This window comes from Phyllostomus hastatus, unplaced genomic scaffold (assembly GCF_019186645.2).
Source record: "Phyllostomus hastatus isolate PE091 unplaced genomic scaffold, TTU_PhHast_1.1 phas_scaffold_55, whole genome shotgun sequence".
NCBI classification, from domain to species: Eukaryota; Metazoa; Chordata; class Mammalia; order Chiroptera; family Phyllostomidae; genus Phyllostomus; species Phyllostomus hastatus.
In genome coordinates, this window is record NW_025334035.1 from 9,722,931 (window position 1) to 9,744,410 (window position 21,480).

At 48.6% G+C, this 21,480-nt stretch overlaps 1 protein-coding gene across 2 annotated transcripts in view; it reads left to right on the forward strand.

Moving 5' to 3' along the window:
- The window catches only part of LOC123809365 (protoheme IX farnesyltransferase, mitochondrial), a 153,714-nt gene that overhangs the window by 113,242 nt on the left and 18,992 nt on the right, over positions 1-21,480 (forward strand). Inside the window, exon 7 of one of the 2 annotated variants that reach the window (XM_045824500.1) lies at positions 2,577-4,430. The exons of the other annotated variant lie outside the window; for it this stretch is intronic. Within the exon in view, the coding sequence (XP_045680456.1) occupies positions 2,577-2,986 (410 nt within the window). The 3' untranslated portion in view covers positions 2,987-4,430. Of the gene's footprint in view, positions 1-2,576; positions 4,431-21,480 lie in introns of those variants that run through there. 2 annotated transcript variants of the gene reach the window in all.

Genomic DNA, 21,480 nt, shown 5'->3' on the forward strand with positions numbered 1-21,480 from the left:
GCCCAGACTGACTTTCTCAGTGATTCTGAGTCATGTAAACCACTCTCCATCTGGTGAATTCTGTGGTAGCCATAGCCCCATCCTTTTTCTGAACAGTCCCACAGATGCAGGGACTGCATCTTCAAGGAGCCTGATTACCTGAAACAGGACTGTGGCTACAAGTTCCCAGCCTGTCTGTGTGGAACAGCACTTCCCTAGGTAGATGACACTGGTCATAAACTGTCAGTTCTCTGATCAGGGACCCCCAGGCGTCAGAAATACGGCTGAGAGTCAGAGCACCCAAGACCCTCTGCAGAGGGAGAGGGTGGGGAGTGGACCAGGTCCTGATAGTTGGCTGTAGGGGGTCTCACATACCAGTGCTGGAAACAGTGGCCCAGACGCCATTGTTGCTAAAGCAGCTCCTCCTTTTACATGGGGTTTCCACTGAGGAGTCTCAGGACCTCCACTGCAGGAGTACTGAGTACTTCCTGTACTCCACCTCCACAGACATGAAGATGGAACACATGCTTAAGGAGTTGTCCACAGTCAGCTAGGAGACATGGACAGGATACTCAGCACAGCTTCAGCTCTGGGTACGCATCCTGGCCAGACCCTCCCACAGCCACCCCAGCCACTCTCCCGGATGTCTTCCCTCAGCGCTCACCCAAGGTCACCTTCATGGGCTTCCCTCCCTACTTCCCTGTACATCCTCTCAGTGAGCCTCATTGCCAGGGATTCCCAGCCTAGGCGTTGCCCTTGATGCTCCCTCTCCTGCTCCTGATCTCTGTGCACATGGTCTGTCATTGCCGCCACCCGAATCCCATGCTAGTGCAGGCTCTGTCTGTGTCTGCTCTACCACGTTCATCTCATCTCCTGATGGATCCTTCTTACCTGCTCTGAGCCTCTCAGGTGTGTTCTTCACCAGCACTCCTTTCCTGGCACCCCCGACCCCGCACAGGCTCACATGTTCTTACATGGAAAGGTCCTTTGTGACTGCTGCTTTGAGGGGAGCGCTCCCATTGTTCTCTGCACTGCAGCCACGTGGGCCTTCCTTTTTTATTTCATTTTGTAAATTGTCAAACAGTAAAATTGACCCTTTCCCTTTTGTCGCAGAGCTCTATAAACCCTACCACCGGACTCATGTCCCTTCAGTACTTCACTGCACTGCACATCTCCCTGCCCTAAGTCCCATGCAGAGCCCTCTCCGGACTAGGCTTCTTCTCCCTGGGAGCTCAGTTCAGATGCCCTTCCTCACAGCAGTCTCCCCCAGCCTCCTGACCTCGTGCTGCAAGCCGGCGTTGCACGTCTATCTGCACAGCGAGGAAGTGCTGACGGGCGTTCACTCCTGTGGCTCTGGAGAGATGATGGGAACTCAGTGCTGCGGGGACACATGGCTTTGTTTCATCCCCAGTGCTTGCACTCTACTGAGGGCACTCAGTAGACATGTTTGCGTGACTGAATGAGTAATAAATCTCTTACTCAGTATGACTGTGGACCCTGCCTGACACCGAGGGAGGTGGCTTAGTGTAGTGGAGCCCAGTCTTTGTATGAGACAGGCTCCTTTCGAACTCCTCCTTCACCTTTGGAGAATGTGTCATCATCTGATTTGTTTGTGTGTGTGTTTGTTTAATGAGCATGAAACTCACCTGAAATCCTATGGTCCAGATTAAATGAGGTCAACTGTAAAGTCTCACATAACAGTGTCCGTCAATGGCAGGCTTCACTACACCTGTGCAGGTGTGGGGAGGTCCTGCTCTAGAGAAAAGGGCTAAGTGGTGCTCAAGTGGTACTAACATGTCCTTGTTGGAAAACTGCAAAACCTACAGACAGGTTACTATTCTACCCTGGAACCCAGGTCCTTTGTGCCAGTCTGTTCATTTAACGCATGCTGTTTTAGTGCCTTCTGCCTGCCACATCATGCAGGCTCTGGGGAATTGGAGAGCCATGTGCCAGGCACCCAGCCTGGGGCTCCACCAGTCCCTGGTAGAATTGTTGGTAGGTACACAGACAAAAACCAGAGTCCCCAGGCAGGCCTGGAGCTATATACCTTTTCTGTCACTGCTGAGCAGGGAGCTGCCAACAGCTCTGAGGCGGGACCTTGGGGAGCTCAGCCAGGGGGGCTTGGAGTGTCCTTGAGCCTGCTGAAGTACCCTCTGGCAAGGCCCAGTGTGTGGGCACAGAGCTGAAAGCCCAGCAGAGGTCCCACTGGGGCAGCCCACTGTAAACATGTTTGCAAGTGTGTAGGGGCTTCTTACATTGTCATAGTGCTGGGCAGGAGCCTCAGGTGATCACAGTCCTACAGTGGGGCAGCCCACCTAGGAAGCCAGGCATGCCTAGTGCAGGCATCTCTCTGCTGAGGTGGAAAGCTGGGGGTGGGGAGTCTTGGAGGGCATTCGGCTCCTTGACCCTGCCTGTCGCAGATGGGAGGCCACATTGGGCAAGCAGAGCTAAGAGCAGAGCCTGAAGAGAGTCTGAGATCCAGTGAAATGGGACAGAGCGCCTCGGGGCTGGGGAGGCTGCAGGGTGAGACAAGTGGTGCCTTTGTCAAGTTTCTGATGACACATCTTTGCCTCCCTTTGTCTCTAACCCTTGCTCAGGAGCATGTCTCTTGGGAGGAATCCTGTACTCCTGGCAGTTTCCTCACTTCAACGCACTTAGTTGGGGCCTCCGAGAGGACTACTCCCGAGGGGGCTACTGCATGATGTCGGTCACCCACCCAGCCCTGTGCCGGCGCGTAGCCCTGCGCCACTGCCTGGCCCTGATCGGACTGTGCACAGCAGCCCCCATCCTGGATGTTACCACGTGGACCTTCCCCGCCATCTCGCTGCCCATCAACATGTATATTTCCTACCTCAGCTTCCGGTTCTACGTGGATGCAGACCGGAAGAGTTCCAGGAGACTGTTCTTCTGCAGCCTCTGGCATCTGCCCTTGCTCCTGCTGCTCATGCTCACCTGTAAGCAGCCACCACCAGGTGGGAAGAGTGACAGGGGAGAACCTCAGGGTTGAAATCACAATGGCATGTGGGAAAAAGCAAAAACATACCTGGAGACGCACAACTTTCCCCCTTTGCTGTTAGGCAAGACTGTTGGTAATTCTGGAATGAGAGAATTACCAGGATTTAGTAGAAGGTTGTAAAATGATTTGGTGGTTAATGGTCATATGGCAAATTTTTTAAATGATGATATACAAAATGCTCCCCAAGTAAGAAATGGTTTAGCTCAGTTGATTAACACAAAGAGGGAATATTTTTCTCTTTGAGGGTCTTTACATATCTCTTCTCCAGCCCCACCCCTCTTGGTTTTCTTCTTCCTCATATAGATGAACAGGTGCACCTCCTCCTTGTCTGCCCCCCACCACACACACAGCCCCACCTGCCACCAGACCTTTCAAGGTGAGCACTCATTCTCTGGTATCTGTGGTTCTGTGGCCTCAGGTCCCTCAAGGACCATGTCAAAGGACATGCATGCTGCTGGCTGCAGCACCCCCTTCCCTGTGAGTGAGCCAGGGTCCCCAGTTCCAGCTCTCTCTACTCCATACATGTTCTCAACCGCATATTCCCTCAGACGATAACAGAATACCAAGGATGGCCTGTTGCATGCCGTTTGGAGGAAGAATTCCAAATGGTTGCCTAGGGAATCTCTGACTGGACTGCCAGTCCCTGCCCACCCCCAGCACATATCAGCATTTCAAAAACTCCAAGGAATCAAAGGCATCTTTATAGTTCACTGTCAAATATGGGAGGAGCCTGAGGCATTGCTTTATGGAAGGGTAGAAACCCCTCCGGCTCAGCTTCCTCATTGTTCTCTTTTGTCCTATGTAGATGGTCAGCCCCCTTTCACTGCATGGCTTGTCCAGGCCCATCTATGAGGGGAAGCCAGAAAAAGGTGAGCAGAGCTCACATTCTTGTCCCTTTAGTGAGAAACACATCTCCATCCTGGCCTCTTGATTTCAGGAATTAGCCTCCACATGTCCAGCGGCTCTGCAAGCCAGAGCCCGAGTTGGACTCCTGGTGGGGCCGCCTCTGGTTCAGAGCTGTGAGCTCCTGTCCTAGGAGCCAGGTGTGACTCAGTCACCTGTGGTTCCATCAGCTCTTCATATATGCCCCCTCATCCACCGTCCAGTTCTACTTGCCTGAAGGTCTTGAAGCTTAACAGAATGTTTTACTTACTCATTCTCCCTGTAGGAATTAATTTGGAGAGTTTAAACAACATTTAAACTGTTGTTGCAATATACCTGATCTCTCAGAAATTTCTGACACAATTGCAGATAGCATCTGATCCCTGTTTCTACTTATCTGAAATATTAGCTCTTGGCAGTGTCTGGGTGGTTTACTGCGGGGACGTGGCACAGGAGTGTCTGGAAAAAACATGCACAATTTGTCGCAGCCCTGACATTTGTAAAATGCTTCAGTTCTCTTTTTATGCTGCAGTAAAGGAGTATAATAAGAATGGAGTATCTGATGTCATTTTGTTTAGTCATCCATGCTGAGGCTGGACAGTTCCTGGTGGAGTTGATAACACTGGACCCACTCTCATGAGCTAGCAGAAGGCTGGAAGGCAGCACATGGTTCTGTTTGCAGGTGGTGGGATTGAGCCCCCTGGAATTTTGATGCCTGTGTACCCAAAAGCAAAGGGCCGTGACCCACCTGCCCCCACCCTACCTTCTGCTCAGAATCATCTCGTCTCTCCCTTCTTCCTTCAAAACCATTGCCAAAGGAATCTTCCTGGGGAAGTCTTTGACCTGTCCTTCTGCCCAGAAAATACCAATGGCATGCCATCCACCCAGCATGTGAAAGCCAAGCTTCTTACTCAATCCCAGCATACCCACCAGTTTTCTCTCCAAGAAACTTTGATGTGAAGCTACTTCACTGACTTCTCGCTGCTTCTCCCACCTCTCAGAAGCCGTGCTGGCCCTCCCCAGCCCCTGTCCTGTGTGTCCTGGGGTAGAATGTGAATTCACATTCCCGTGACTACAACAGCCACAGCACAGACAGTTGCTCCATCATAAGGACTCCACTCCTGTCAGCATTTCCCTTGCAGGTGAAGCGTATGTCCCCCAAGGGCCCTTACCAGGTATCTCTGGGAGATTGTGCCTACTACCACTCTCCTGGGGAGTCCCTAGGCACGTGTGCATAGTAAGGCCTTGGAAAGACTCAAGGTTAAAAATATAAAATCTGAGTTTGCCCACCTGGTGTTTCCCAAACCTACTAACCAGAACCCTTTGCCCTGTGTGACACCTCCCAGCCCTGCCTTAGTCTTTTCCCTACAGTGCATCCCACCCAGCACCTTCACTTCCTGTTTGATTTGCTACAAAAACAGCCGGGACCAACCGCTTTGGTGCCCGGTGGCAGCACCAGGAGCAGAGCACAGCTTTCTCTTCTTGCTGACTGGCATCACAGGAGACACTCCTGAGTTCAACCTGAGCGACCACTCCTCACATCCCCTCCCTACACTGCGGGTGCTGGGATGCCTGTAACTGCCTGCAGGAGGAGCTCAGGGCAGAAAGGCCTTTGGAAAATGCCCACTTGGCCCTTCTAATGACATGCTCACTGCCCAAGAGAACACCATTGGCCTTGAGGACTGGGTCGGGATTTTGCCTTGGTCCTTTCTCTGGAATCAAGCCAGTTAGTGATCCCCCACAAAGTTCCTCGTCTGTGAGCTGTGCATTTTCCTTACCTGCCTAGTAGGATCTGTGGTGTCAGCCAACCAGGCAACCAAATAAAAAGCAAGTGGAAACCAAACAGGGTCCAGCAATTAGCTTGGACATTTGGCATGCTGCCTTTGGTCTTTACCCGTCAGCTGTGAAACTTTTGAAATAAGTTTATATCTTCTAATCTGCCTAAAATAGATGTTAAGTAGGAACAGTATACTCGCTGCTTTATTGGAAACCCAAATGTAATTGACCTCATGTTGGACAGGTTGTAATTTCCAGCATCTTTTGGCCACAGTTTTCTAACCAAATATATGTAAAGCGATGTTCTAGATCAAAGAACCTTTGACACTCAATTCCCATGTCAGGTTGCGTCACTCAGTTGCTGGACCTCATCATGCACATCACAGGCCATCTGAGAGGCAAGGCATCTGGCAGCATCCAACCACCCCAAGCTTGCATTCCGATGGGCCCAGCCTGGGTCCTGCCCACTTTGCACTCTGTTGAGGCCACCAGGTTGAGCCCTCTGAAAATATACCCCCACCTGACCACTGCTACCAGCTTCCTGTAACCCCCCATGTCTCCCATATATCCTCCTCCCATGTTTTCCCCACATGACAGCAGCCAGAGTAGTCCTGCCAGGGCACCAGGCAGACCACAACATGCCCCTGCTCTGCACCCTGCAAGGGCTTCCTTTCATCCATGAATGCTATGCAAAGACCTTATAGTGCCTACACAACCTGGCCCTGCTCCCTGCCCATCTTGGAACTACTCTCTTGCCCCCACCCCACTATCCTGCCCACTCTCCTTGCTTTTCCTCAGATGCTAGGAGCAACCCCACTGGGAGCCTTGGCGCCTCCTCTTCCCTCTGCCTGGAGTCCTTGCCCCACCTCTGCTCAAGGATCCCCTTCTGACTTCAATGAATGACACCATCAGACGCTCTATGTCCACCTGTATGTGTATGTCACTACCACTTATCATCTGTCTCCCCCCAAGAACACAAGCTCCACAAAGGCCAGGACTTCATCTGCACACCACTTTATCCACAGTACCTAGAGTGGTGCTTGTCACAGAGCAGGTAATGGATCCGAGCTTTTTGAAGGAAGAACCCCATTGGGTCCCATGGTCAGAGGGACGGGGTCTGTTAGCCACAATCAAGAATGAACGGATTCAGAAAGGTGTTTATAATGGGGCTACATGAAAAAAAGGGCCTTTAAGCCATTCTTATCCTGCTGCTGGTATAATCTTTGTTCTCAGGACTACACCAACCAGAAAGTACTTCCAGGCCACCAGCCCACAGCTCTGATTTGTTTCTGAAATTTGTGTCCTCTATCTTCAAACCACCACCCCACCCACCACTGTTCCTGTTGCATTCATCTGCCATAGCACCCCAAAATATGCAATCTGTAGCTGTACTCACCTGGTTTTCCACAGTTTCCCTGCTTCCCCCACCCTTCCCCTGCACCACCATTGGACTGTAAGCTCAGTAAGGCAGAAATGCTTGTTTCTCCCTGCTGGGCCAAGGCACCAGAACAGAAGGCACTCAGTAAGTGCCCATGTGGCAGGTGCTCCATCAGTGATGCAAGGAAGGAATGAGTGAGTGGCTTCAGGGGCCGTGGTCTCTGCTCAGCTCACAGACCGGCACTTGAGGGTCTGAATCTAGGACAGATGCAGCTCTCAGTCTGTTTTGTGAAGAAAATGGCCACAGTTCAATCAAGATGAGTTACTGTTATTTCCTCCTGATTTTATTTAGTCTTTGTTTTCCAAATTATAGTAAATTTTAATTATTTGTTCCATCTCCAGGGCTATCTTGACTTAACTACTCATCAGTAGAGTCCAAAGTTAATCTCTCTTCTTGGCCATCATTTCTCTTGGCCAAGAAGACAGATCTTTACTTTCTATTTCCTTTTTCAAACATTAGCAGAGAATTTAGCATCAGGTTCCATCTTCTTCCCTAATCATCTTCCACTAGAGTCGGTGTTTTGACTCATTCCCTGCAAACATGAGCTCAGCTCTTACCTCCGTGGTATAAGAGCCAGCATGCATCAAGTTCAGCTAAAGGAATGGAACCCTAACCCGGTTTAATAAATCAGAGGTCTGCCTCGGAAGTGGAAGCTGAGAGAATGGGGCCCCAAATGCAGAGAATGTCAAGAAGGAAGATTGGCCAGATTGGGTGGGTAAAAATGGGGCATCAGGGTCTTGGTAAGAACCGGTCTGTCCTCACCAAACAGCCCCCAGAGGGCACTGCAGGCTGGGGCACTTCCTGCACCTGCTCTGGGCTAATAACTCCTCTCACTGAGGCAAAGCAAGAACAGAGCTGGGGACTGGCAGAGGGAGGGAAGGTGGGGAGGGAAAGGACTCCACAGGAAACTTCAGAGGAGGCAGAGCCAAGTATTTGGTTGGGTAACTCCTCCCTACTTCAAACCTCTAAGGAGAGCAAGGTGACTCAAACAAACACTCAGGGAGAGCATCAGAAACAAGAGCCCCACCCCTTCCCAGCTTCAACAAACAGAACTAACACAAACCAAAACCAAGCTGAGAGGAGAGGCAACTTCCTTTCTGTGGCATGAGTTAACTCAACAGCCATTCACTCTATTATCCACTGAGCAAATAATTACCCCAGGGTGCTTTGTGTTCAGCCTTATGTGGGATGAAGAGAAGAAGTGAGATGTGGCCCTGACCCCAAGGAGTCGACCCTCAGACATGTAGGGCAGCCATGCGGGGCAGGGTAAAGGGGCCACTACATCTCTCACCCACTCCTGCGGGAGGGTTGCCTTTGTTCAGCCTCACTGGGGCCTTCTCAGCACCTGCTTCTTCATGGCCCTGGTTCTTGTGTCTCTTGAGTTAAAGATTCTTTGGGTCCTCTCGTCAGGGCTGCACACTGACCACAGGACTGGTCTGGCTATAGGTCCTACTCCCCACTAAGGAGATCGGAGTGCCCCTGAGAATTCAACCCAGCCTACAACCTTCTCTTGCCCTACTCACACCCTCTGTTCTTCACAGATCAGTCTAGTGTCTGCATCACCTCAGCTGGGTTTTTGTGTTCCAGTGAGAGAATGCAGTACAGACCATGGAATATTGGGCCAAACATGAAGAGGAAAGGGAGAGAGGGGAGAAGGCATTCTAGATGGAGGGATGAGGGGGAGCAAAGGGCCCGTGTGAAGTTGCATGGAGAGTCTGGGAGAATGTAAGAAGGCCTTCTTCATAGCTCGTGTATGGGACCAAGGGAGGGACAGGGGACGAGGCTGAAGAGAAGATGAGTGACCAGGTATGGCCGACTTCATGTATATCTAAGTAGTCTGCACTTGACTCCCTCTCCGCCCTAAGGGATCAAATGGACTTAGCATGACTGGGTTTGTAGAAGGTTGACTGGGACAACTGGGGAGACCAGGTGCGTGATGATGGGTCTGAATCTGGACAGATGAGGGAGAGGGAGAGCAGAAGCACAGAGGGAAATCCACAGGCCTGGGCAGGGTGATTGACAGAAGGGAAATCCTGGGATCCAGGTTCCCAGCTTGGGAGGCAAAGTGGTATCATTCACTGAGGTGAGTCCTCTTCCATTGGTCTTGTCCCCTTCTCTTCCTTTGCCAGGCCTGAACTCCCCCCACTGCATGGCCCTGAACAAGAGTCTTCCCTGGCCACTCCTGGCTGCAGTCACACCACATGGTGCAGTGTGCTCGGAGCACCAGCTTACTCGAAACTGGGCATTGCCTTTGGGTTGGCAGCATGGTCCCAAGGCCCTCCCAATCCAGTGCCTCTGCCCGAAAGGCTCAGAGCAGGAACTTATTCTCACCCTCTCCCTTCCCTCTCCCACTGACCTGAGTCTTTCCAATCTGGATATCCTACACACCAGACCTCGTGTCATGTAGGTCTGAACTCACTAGACGATCTGAATTCACTTTCCAGATAAGAATGGGATTGTTTACCCTATAACTGAGCCAAATGGTGGCTAACATTCATTCAAGCTCCTCAGTGTGTCATTTGTATTTGTTCACCTCTAGAATCTAGATGATTTACCCAGAACTGGACTAGAAGAAAAGTTCACAGCGATTCTCGTAGCACAGCATATCCTCATTAGTTAACTATTAGCCAGCCCTCCTGTATCAGTTTAGACTGGTAATTGCAAATGACAGAAAACACAAGTGAAACTGACTTAATCAAGAGAAGAAACATGTTGGTTTATGTAGTTGAAAGATCCAGAAGCACGTCTCCTTCAGGCATGGCTCGATCCAGGATGCAGGTTATTCTCTCCACTTGTTGGCATTATTCTTCATAAGCTGTCTCCCATTATGAGTAGACACCCCCTTGAACAATTATTTATTTCTGTTTTCACAAGTGTGTATTGATTACTTCCCTTGTGTCAGGTGCTGTGCCAGATGGCGGGGATGCAGCAGTGAACAAAACACTCAAACATCCCTGCCCTCATGCCTAAAATGGCTCTAGAAGAAAATGTAAAAAAAAAAAAAAAACAACCAAAAAAACCCAGCAACTTTGGTTGCTTCTGGGGTGGAGAACTATGTGTCTAGGAGACAACTTCTTATTCCAACCTAGTGAGAAAGAAAGTCCCAGAATTGAGATACTGTCCCTAAGGGTCTGGAATGAGGTCTGCACCCCTTCTTGACCAACACAGCCTGGTTCAGGTCGATCCAAGCCAATATCGGGGAGCCAGCCATCCCTTCCCATGAGGACGGTTTGGGAAGTTGGGTAGGAAGTGGGTAAAAGGGGAAACAGCCTCTAGTTTGGTCCTCAGAGTCTTTGAGGTCAGGGCTCTAGAGAAGTGGGCCCACAGCTGGAGCCCCTGGAAAGGCCCCCAGACCTTGGGGAAGGGTCCTAGCAAAAGTGGATCCCAAGTGCTATGTAGACTTGCAGACCCTCCCCCCATAACCCAGATATCAAGCCAGAAGTTTTGCCCCTGGCAAAGTTGTCCTGGCCATATTACACCTGTGGTCCCCAACGCATAGTAAAAAAAAAGTAAAAAAAAAAAAAGACTATATTTATATACAGGCTGGGATTAAGGTCAGTTTATTACAAGGTTATTAACAAGATGGAAACCCAGGGCGTTTCCCTACCTGCTCTTTACACCAAATCAGCCTTGGCCCTCGGATTTCTTTCCAAGCCAGCACCTCTTCCAGGAAGGCAGAGCCCCCCGGCCCCCCCCCCCCTCCGCCTCCGGGACTAAAGTCAGTCCCAGTCAAAAGTGCTCAAACCAGCACCTTTAAACTTTAGCAGCCTTCTTTTCCAAATAAAATATTTCTTGGAAGACACTTCCACTTTCTTAGAAATCACTTAGGGAAAACTCTTCTGGATTGGAGAGCCAGAAGGGAGCCAGCCAAGCCCATTATTTACAGAAGCCCTTGACCCTGAGCTTCCATGGGCAGCAGAGGGCGAGGCTTCCCCTCCCTGCATCATCCTCATCTCTGCCTGGCCCCTGCCCAGCCTGCCACCACTGGCCCCACTCCGCTCCTGCCCAGACCCTCTGGGAAAGAGGAGCCAGCTGCCCCCAGCAGCTCTGCCCCTGCAGACAGTGGTCTTGTCCCCCAGAATCTCCCTGCTCCTTCATCTAGAAAGGGACACTTGGCATTCTCTGCGAGGTATTTTCATGCTAATTTGTTTAGTCAAAGAGAGGAGCCCAAACAGATGTGGACCATTTGGTGGGGATATAGTTCATTTGTTAGCAAGTGCAAAGGCTCGTTGGCAGGATATTAAATATTACCTTGGCTACTCACAAGCACTTCATATTTCAAGAAAGGGAGGGAGGCAAAGGCTGCATCCTATAAATCACCCTTTCAAAGAGGCAGAAATAGGCAAACATTTGATAAATCTATGTCATAGTGCTTGGAGATCAAAGGCCCTAACGTGTATTCGTGCAACCACACTCCAGCAGACAGCTACAACAGGCCGAGGGCTGGGACAGCCTGAGAAAGAATCAGCCAAGTCTAATCTGTGATTAGCCAGGTTGCGGGACACATAGGAGGGTGTTGGTGGCTCAGTTCTGAGTGGGCTGCAGTGGTGGGAGAGATGGAGGGCCAAGATGACAAGGTACCCCATCCATTCGCTTGTGTGTATGATGCTGCCATCTGGCACCTGAGCCTACTCCAAGACAAAGGTCACTTTGATACACATGTGGGTAGTGATTAGACTCCAACATCAAAAAGAGCACAGCAGGAGGCCAGGGTGGCCAGCCTGGTCAGTGAAGAGTCCCAAACCAGCCCGACACTTTCTGGGCCTCCAGTTGCTTCTTGACACCATGGGCTCCATTTTCCAACCTCTTCTACAGTCCTGTCTCTTCCCTGACCCTTGTATTCACTTGGCTTTCTCCCCAGCTTGTGTGTTCCATGGGTCAGTGATTCTCATAAGGTGGGACAACTGTGTCACTTGAAAGTCCCTGGTGGCCCCATCATCCAACAGCTCTTGTCCTAGTTGCTAAAGTGTCCACCATCGTAGTCAGTACTTGAAGATGAACACGCCCCCCAGGAGCCTCTGATAAAGGACAGAACCATGGAGCAGCTTCAGTGGGAGGGTTCCACTGAGCTTAGAAAAGAGACTCCGTGGCATGTTGAGCCAGGAAGTTGGCAAAGATCAACTTCCAATCAGAGCAGACCCCACACAGCAGATGGGTGCTGGGGGCACATCAGGCTTCCTGGGTTCAAATCCAGGGCATGGCGCTTTCTCCTTACCTGGTCACGCCCTGGTTTTCTGTCGCCTACTGTCGCTCAGCCTGCTCCTTGCCCCTCCATTTCCCATACCAGCTTGGTGGAAACCTCAATTCTGGTGAGAGCCTACTCTCTGCCTACTCACACCTGCACATGGCCAGCCAAAGGTGAGTAAAGGAAAACATGCAACCATGGGGACCCCTTCACTGCAGCTCAGGATCCAGGACTCAAGTGTGGCCCCCATGCTCCTGGGCCCCCTCACTGCCCTCTTAGCTCCAGTTTTCCACACATTCTCCTGGCTCTTCAAGCCCCATGCCTCCTCCTCTCTCCTTTCTCCCAGCTCACAACCCTGCTTTCTACTTCTTTGAGAAGTGAAAGCAATCAGAACAGAATTTCTGGACTTCTGACACATTTAAACCCTGCCTTCCACCAGCTGTTCCCAGAAGTCTGCTCACCTGTCCCTATGAGCTGTCCCTGCTCCAACCTAAAGCTGCACCCTCAGCCTGTGCCGCTAACCCACTCTTCTCTCATCTGCTCTAAGGCATTGCTCCAGAAATGTCCTCTGTCTTTCCTGTAACACTGATTTCTTATTTTCTGAATAAGAAACTGAATCTTTCTGAAAAATACACAAAAATGCTGTTTCCCATTTTAAAAGAAAATAAACAAACCAAAACCCCTTGACTCCACTTCCTTTGTGGGTTGCCACTTCATTTTTAACCCTCATCCACTGGGCTTCCCCCCTACCACTGCCACAGTGACCCTTGTCAAGGTCAGCCATGACTGTCGCCAGGCTCAACCCAGTGGTCTGTCCTCCCTTCTCGCCTTTCTTGACTTCTCAGCTGCATTTGACCCAGCTGTGAGCTTTTTCTTCCTCATTTGCTTCCCTCTCGCCTGCCAGTCACGCTGCTCCTGGGTTTTCTTCCCACTGCACCAATTGCTGCCTTACAGCCAGTTTTGCTGGTTCTTTTCCTTCTCAGTCTCTACACATGGGAGGTCTCCAGGGCTCACCCTTGATCTTCTTCTCTCTACTCATCCCCTTGGTGACCCCACCCAGTCACATGGCTGCAACTACTGCCTCGATTCTGGTAACTCCCAGAGATGTCTCTCAGGCTTAGACTTTCTGCTGGTTCCAGATCTGCCTGCCCCACAGTGCCCTTAGCATTTCCGTGTGGGTGGCTCACAGACACTGCCCCAGTGAGGTTCCTGATCATCCCCCCCAGATCTCCTCACCCAGGGCCTTCTACCATGTGGTTGATGGCAACTTCGTTTTTCCCATTGGTCCAGCTGAAATCGTCACACCTGCCTCTCTTCCTCTCTCACCCCATGTCTAGTTTTTCAGAAAATCCTGCTGACTATTCTTTGAGAATATATCCAGAATCTGGCCACACCTCACTGTCTGCACAGTCATCGGCACTTCTTACCTGGGTGGCTCCAATCACTCTACTCTCAGCCTTGCTCCCCTACAGTCTGTGTCAATGCCACCATTTTCAGAGGGATCATTTAAAATCACAAGTCAGCTCCTGCCACCCCTTCACTCCAGACCCACTATAGTTCCTCAGTTCACACAGAGGAAATGGCCTGCAATGCCCCATGTGGTTAACAACACCCCATTACCCACCCACCTGACCTGAGCATCAAGGACTTTTCCCTTGCTTGCTGTCTCCACCTTAGCCATGTTGGTGGCTTTGCCGTGGAGTCTCTGCTAGACTCTTTCTCTACCTGGAACTCTCCTTCTCCTTCAAATACCACTTCATGACCCTTCTTTGAATTCTGCGGTCTAACCCTGTCTCCCATCTCAGCCCTTCCCTTGCTCTATTTGTCCCCACAGCACCCACAACATGCTGTGTAATTTCTAATTGTAAGTTCTGCAATGTAACATTGTCTAGCATACTGCATTATTTATCTACTAATTTATTAACTGTATAATGTTCTTGATTGTCTGTCTCCCTCACCCCCTCTTTCCTCACTAGACTGTAATTGCCTTAGAGCATGTATCTTATGCAGCAATGGAAGTCTGACACATTCTATGAAAATATTTTCTAATTAGAAGATTCCCCACTCTCTCAACATAATTCATCCAATACTGTATTATTGAGGCTCTACCATTACAGATCCCTCAGAATAACTTTGGGCTGGTATTGTTTTAGGAGCTTGGGGTTGAAAACTGAACTAAATTGACAAACAACTCACCATGCACTTGCAACTTAAGCAACACAACTTAACTATTTCACAATCTCTGGGGGTCAGGAGTCCAGACACAGTGTGGCTGCCATGTCATTTGACTCTTCCTTTCATGAGTGATTTCTCTGTAGCACATGATGTTGATGGATAGCATTTTACCTGCCGTAGAATGTCTCTCAAAATTGGATTCAGCCCTCTCAAACCCTGACAGTGCTTTATCAATGAGGCTTCTGTAATGTTCTAAATTCTTTGTTGTCATTTCAAACATCTCTACACTAATACATTCCATCTCAAGAAACCACTTTCTGCTCATCCACAGGAAGCGACTGCTCACCTGCTCAAGTTCCATCGGGAGATTGCAGCAGTCCCGTCACACATCCAGGCTCCACCTGTGATTCTCGTTCTCTTGCCATTCCCACCACACGTGCAGTTACTTCCTCCACTGAAGTCTTGAGCCCCTCAAAGTTATCCGTAAGGGGTGGTATCAGCTTCTTCCGAACTCCTGTTAACGTTGATATTTTGGCTTCTTTTCATGAATGACAAATGTTCTTAATGGTGTCTGGAATGGTGAATCCAGTCCAGAGGTTTTCAATTACTTTGCCCGGACCTACCAGAGGAATCACTATCTGTGGCATCTATGGCAGCTTTAGCCTTACAAGATATATTTCTATTGATGAGAGAGAGAAAGATAGAGGGAAACATGGTGTGAAAGAGAAATATCAGTTTGTTGCTTCCCATATACAACCGGACCAAGAACTGAATCTGCAACCTAGGCATGTGCCCGGCCTGGGAGTCGAACTCTTTTGGTACAGAGTGATGCTCCAAATCAACTAAGCCACCCAGCCAGGGTAGAAAATGTATTTCTTAAATAATAAGATGTGAAAGTCAAAATTACTCCTTGGTCCCTGGGCTGCATGGTGGCTCTGTTAGCAGGCATGAAAATGACACCAACCTCATTGTACACCTACCTCCATCAGAGCTCTCAGGTGACCAGGTGCATTGTCAGTAGCAGTAATACTCTGAAAGGAATCTTTTTTCCTGGGCAGTAGATCTCAGCAGTGGGCTTAGAATATTCAGTAAAACATGTTATAAACAGATGTGCTGATATCTAGGCTTTGTTGTTCCATTTGCAGAGCACAGGCAGATCAGCCTTAGTGAACTCTCAGGGCCCTAGGAATTTTGGAATGGAAAATGAGCACTGGCTTCAATGCAAAGTCACCAGATGCATTAGGTCCTAACAAGAGATCAACCTGTCCTTTGAAGCTTTTCTTTATTGTTATTCTATTACAGTTGTCCCAGTTTTTCTCCCTTTGTCCTCCTCTGTCCAGCCTACCGCTACCCCTGACTCCCACAGTCAATCCCCGCACTGTTGTCCATGTCCATGGGTCATTCATACATGTTCTTTGACTAGTTCTTTCCCCTTCTTTTCATTATCCCCCTCCCCCTCCCCTCTGGCAGCTGTCACTCTGTTCCATGTTTCCATGCCTCTGGTTCTATTTTTCTCATTAGTTTATTTTGTTTATTAGATTCCTTCTGTAAGTGAAATCATATGGTATTTGTCTTTCACTGACTGGCTCATTTCACTTAGCATAATACTCTCCAGTTCCATCCATTCTGTCACAAAAGAATTCCTTCTTATTTTTACCTGCTGCGTAGTATTCCATTGTGTAAACATATCACAGTGTTTTGATCCACTCATTTACTGATGGGCTGTTAAGCTGTGAAGCTTTGTAGCCAGGCATTGACTTCTCCTCTCTGGCTATGAAAGCCCTAGATGGCAGCTTCTTGCAATAAAAGACTTCTTTGTCTACGCTGAAAATACATTGTTTAGTGTAGCTGCCTTCATTGTCTTAGCTAGGTCTTCTGGATAACTTGCAGCATTTGTACCAGCATTTACTGCTTTGCTTTGCACTTTTATATATGGAAATGGCTTCTTTCCTTAAACCTCATGATTCAGCATCTTCTAGCTTCTGACTTTCCTTCTGCAGCTTCCTCACCTCTCTCAGCCATCACAGAATTGAAGACTTAGGGCCTTGCTCTGGATTAGGCTTTGGTTTCACAGAATGTTGTGGCTGTTTGTGCTTCTATCCAGACCACTTATAACTTTCTCTGTATCAGCAATAAGGCTGTTTTGCTTTCTTATCATTCATGTGTTCCCTAGAGTAGCATTTTTAATTTCCTTCAAGAACTTTCCTTTGCATTCACAACTTGGCTAACTGGCACAAGACCCTAGTTTTCAGCCTGTCTTAGCTTTTGATGTGCCTTCCTCACTAAGTTCAATCGTTTCTAGCTTTTGAATTAAAGTGAGACACATGTGACTCTTCCTTTCACTTGAACACTTACAGGCCAGTGTAGGGTTATTAATCAGCCTAATTTCACTATTGTTGTGTCTCAGGGAACAGGGAGGTCTGAGGGGAGGGAAAGACATGAGGAAGGGCAAGTCAGTGGGGCAACCAGAACACAGTTCACCATCTTATATGGGAGTGGTTTGTGGTGCCCAAGATAATTACATCAGTAACATCAAAGATCGCCAATCACAGACTACCATAAATAATACAACAGTAATAACAAAATTTGAAATATTGTGAGAATTACCAAAATAGAACACAGACAGAAAATGAGCAAATGCTATTGAAAAATTGTGTCAATAGACTAAACACAGGGTTTGCTACAAACCTTCAATTTGTAAAAATTCAATAATCTGTGAAGCAGAGTAAAGCAAAGCACAATTAAAAGACGTGAGCCTGCGTTCAAAATTCGACCCAGCCCTGGCTGGTGTGACTCAGTGGATTGAGTGCCAGCCTGCTAACCAAAGGGTCTCCAGTTCAATGCCCAGTCAGGGCACACGCCTGGGTTGAGGGCCAGGTCCCCAGTAGGTGACACACAAGAGGCGACCACACATTGATGTTTCTCTTCCTCTCTTTCTACCTCCCTTCTCCTCTCTCTCAAAATAAATAAATACAATCTTTTTAAAAATTAGAGCTAGATTATTCAGTGATTGGTAATAGTGAAAAATTAATAAAAGGGTGGCTAATTGTACCTAATGGGCATGCTGCTTCTTCAGTGCTCTGGTTTTTCATTTGTGTTTGCACTTTTTTTATGTACCACAAATGTCCAAACTTTTAGCTTCCAAAGCATCTTGCCATATTACTTCCTTAATGTGCTCTCAGTGCTTCCAAAGAAGGCAGCAGTACCAGGAATGGAACATCACAAATGATGACCCCTAGGTGTGGAATCCCCTCAGTCAAAGTGAGCAGGGTCCTTGTGTCTCCCATCAGGCCATGGGGCACATTTGTTACATTGCAGCACAGTGGTTAGCTAAATGCCATCTTTGGTATCTTGGAATTTAGTCCATAGGATGATAGAAACTAAGAGTTTTGGGCTACTCTCCAGAGACTTGCTGGACAGATAAAAACAGACGTACATACATGTGATAGAAAATCTAAAGTTTTTTTAACTTTGATATTCTTAAATATTTACTTATGCCCATCCTTGAGGAATTCTTTAATGTATCACCAGAGAGACAAATGCCCATTTTACCCCCACCTCTGTGAATTGCTCTAAACTAGTTCTTTATTCATAGCCAAATATTGCCCAATCCCATTATGACTCAAACTTACAAATTTTCTCTTATAAGATTCAACAATAACAACAGACTTGGTTGTTAGCTATAACCCTCACTTTGCTACTCACATACCAGGGAGGGCAATTTGGGTTTGCCGAGCTGGTACGGGCCTTCTACAAAATGGGTCCTATGGTCATTAGGGGGACACGCTGTATCCACTCTGCTCCGAGTGCTTAGGCTCCCAACCCAACCACTGTAATCCCATTTCATTCTCAAGGAATTGATTTAGGAATGAGCCTGTGCCTTGATCCTGGCCAACGCTACATGAGGCAGTACGCTAGGTGGCTTCTGGGAAAGGTCTTCTCATTTGTAAGAAATGGGCCCCTCCTTTTGCTCTGGGCATGTGATACCTGGATGGGATGCCTACCATTGTTGACCTACAGTGAATTAAAACTGGGACCTCTGGACTGATGGTTATTGGAAATTACAACTTGCCTGCTGCCTAAAGCAGTTTGAAGAGGGCTTTCAGTCGCTGGTAGTCAAAAGCATCCTAACTGACAACACAGAGGGTATCTGTGTGGGACTTCCCCTGCCTTCCTGAGGTGCACATCTGCCCCACGGCATGTGCTCCAGAAGCTCCAACCCTGGGCCCCTCCTACCAGCCCGTAGGTACAGAAGGACAACAAGTATAGATAGGTAGAGGGCTTCCTCCAAGCACCGTGTGATAGAATGGATAGAATATGCTGAGCCACTGGGCCAGTCTTCTCCCAGATCACAGGCCAGTGCTCACCAACTGCTGTGTTAACTATCGCCCATAATCATGGTTTGTAAGATATCCACTGTGATTCCTCCACCCAGTCACTGTGAATCTAGTATGGTGATGGCAATGGTCACAATTCCTGATGTCCAGGTGGATGGGGCAGGAAAGTCAGAGAAGCAGGGGTGGATCCAGGGCCTTGTTCCCACCTCAGAGGTCAACAAGTCTCCCTAAACTGCAAGGCACATGGGTTCTCAGCACACACAGATAGAAACCTCTCTTTCTGATGACACGGGCCACAATGTTCACAGCTGCATTCCAGATCTTAGAATAGGGGTTCTCATCCTCAGCACCGCTGACCTTTTGAGCTAAATAATTCCTTGTTGTGGGCATCTGCCCTGGGTATCGCAGGATTTTGGAAGCATCCCTGCCCTTGGCCCACAGGATGCTAGTAGCAGCACCTAGCTTTGAAAACCAACAAGGTATGCCCACATTGCCAAATGCTCCCCGCCCCGCTGTGAGTATGACTATCTTAGAATTACTCTCAAATACCCACACATAATTTTTAAAAACCTATGCAGTGGGCACCCTGTATTCTCACCACCAGCCATCATTCACTTTCCTCCCATTGATAGCGCCCTGACTTCCCTGTGCAAAACCACCCTTCTGCTTTCAGCCCACAGTGTTGAAGCTGACTAAAACCAGCCACCACAGTGACACGTGACCTGGGCTTGGTCAACAGCAGGACGGCATCTCCTTGACCATGGGAATCTGTTCAGGACTGGTCATATGGTTCAAGTCACCACTGTAAGAGTCAGGTCTGGGACTTTCAATTGAACTGTTGAACTGATGTGCACATATGAGAATACAAGCCTGGAATTGCTGGCTGCCATCTTGTCAGGCCTAAGAGAGGGACTCTCTGAGAAAGTAGCCACCACAGATGAACACTGAGCAAAGAGAAGGGGACAGGCTAAATCCTGGCAATATTATCTGAACCCCTAAGTGTGGCAACATCTGATGCCAGGTGTTTTTCTGGACTTTTCATTTATATGAGTCAATTGATTTCTTTTGGCCTTAAGCCATTTTGTGCTGTGTTTTTTTCTCTCCTGCAAAGAATCCTTATTGCAGTATTTGATGTGGTTTGATCTGCTTGCAATCTATAATCTTGTTTCCCCTGCCCCATATCCACAGCCTTTTCTGCACAAGGGTTATAGGTACCTGGAAGATGAAACTTCTCCTTTTGCTGGTTTCCCAACCTTGAGGGAATCTTTAAGGATACTTGGGGGTTGAAAGGCAAGGATGAGGACAGGAAGAGATTTCACCTGGAGGAAGTGGGACCCTCTTCCCCTGGACCTGGAGAGCAGGGTAAACCAACAAGTAAAGAAGTGGGTGATAAGATGGTTAATTTTATGTGTCAATTTGACTGGGCCATGGGGATTCCCAGACTTCTGGTTAAACATTATTCCAGGTGTGCCTGTGAGGGTGTTTCCAGATGAGAGGAACCTCTGAATGGGTAGGCTGAATAAAGCAGATGCCCCACCCCCACAGGGTGCGGGCACATCCAGTTTGGGGAAGGCCTGAATAGAACAAAAAGACGGAGGGAGGGAGAATTGGCTCTCTCAGCCTGATTGTCTTCAGCTTTCTTCTGCCTTTGGACTTGAACTGGGACTGCTTCTCAGGCCTGACACAAGCTAGAACTATATTGTCAGCTGGCCTGGGTCTCCAGCTGGCCAGCTGCAGGCCAGGGACTTCTTCATAACTGTGTGAGCCAGTTCCTTGTAATCAATCATCCATCAATCAATCCTGTTGGTTTTGTTTCTCCAGAGAACCCAGACTAACACAGATAGGTTTTAACAGAACAAATGGGTAAGGAGGAAATCCATGGCCCCCACCCCCAACTCATGCTTCTTCTCCCTTACTTATTTACACTTCTCTGGTGTAGGGGAGGTTACCCTGTTAATCAACCTTTGCCACCACACTGAGAAGAGATCCTAGTGGTTTTGAAAGTCTCAGTAAAATGAGTAGAGCATGTCAACGCCAGGTTTTCAAGAATTTTAATAGAGTTTTTATGTAATAGGGAATGACTTGGTAACTTTTGGGTTTGCTTTTGGGGGCGGAAGGGGTGCTGCATGTGACTAGAACTGCCTGCATAGAAGTGCCTAAGCTGAAAAAGAAAACAATTTTTGTGTCAATTTTATAGATGCCTTTCAGAGCACCATCTTTACTTGTGGAATATGGGCAGCTAGCCCTAGACTTAGAAAGTGGGTTCCTCAGGAAACTGGACATGGCTCCTATGTCTAGAGCAGGGAGACTGGTATATTCTGAGACTGCCATAAGGGGCAAAGCCCTTGCCACCTGGTGAATGAATGCCGTCTGTGCCTGCACACCTGGCTCCAGGGTGTCCATGGGGACTGTACAGAAAGGAGGCTGCCTCTGATACAGCAAGGGTGCTTCTTACCCGATTTCTCCTTTGCCTTTCCAAGTGTCTTAGTTCCCCTGATATGTTTTATCTCAAGCAAACTGCTTCAGAAGTTTCAAAGAGTACATGTCTTTGTTCAGTCCCAATACTGATGGAAAAATCATGCATTTCAGAGTGAGACAGATCCAAATTTGAATTCTGGCCTGCCAGTCTGGTAGAGATGTGTTACCACTGCTGCTCACTCCAGCCTGTCTCCCCCTCTGTACATAATGTAAT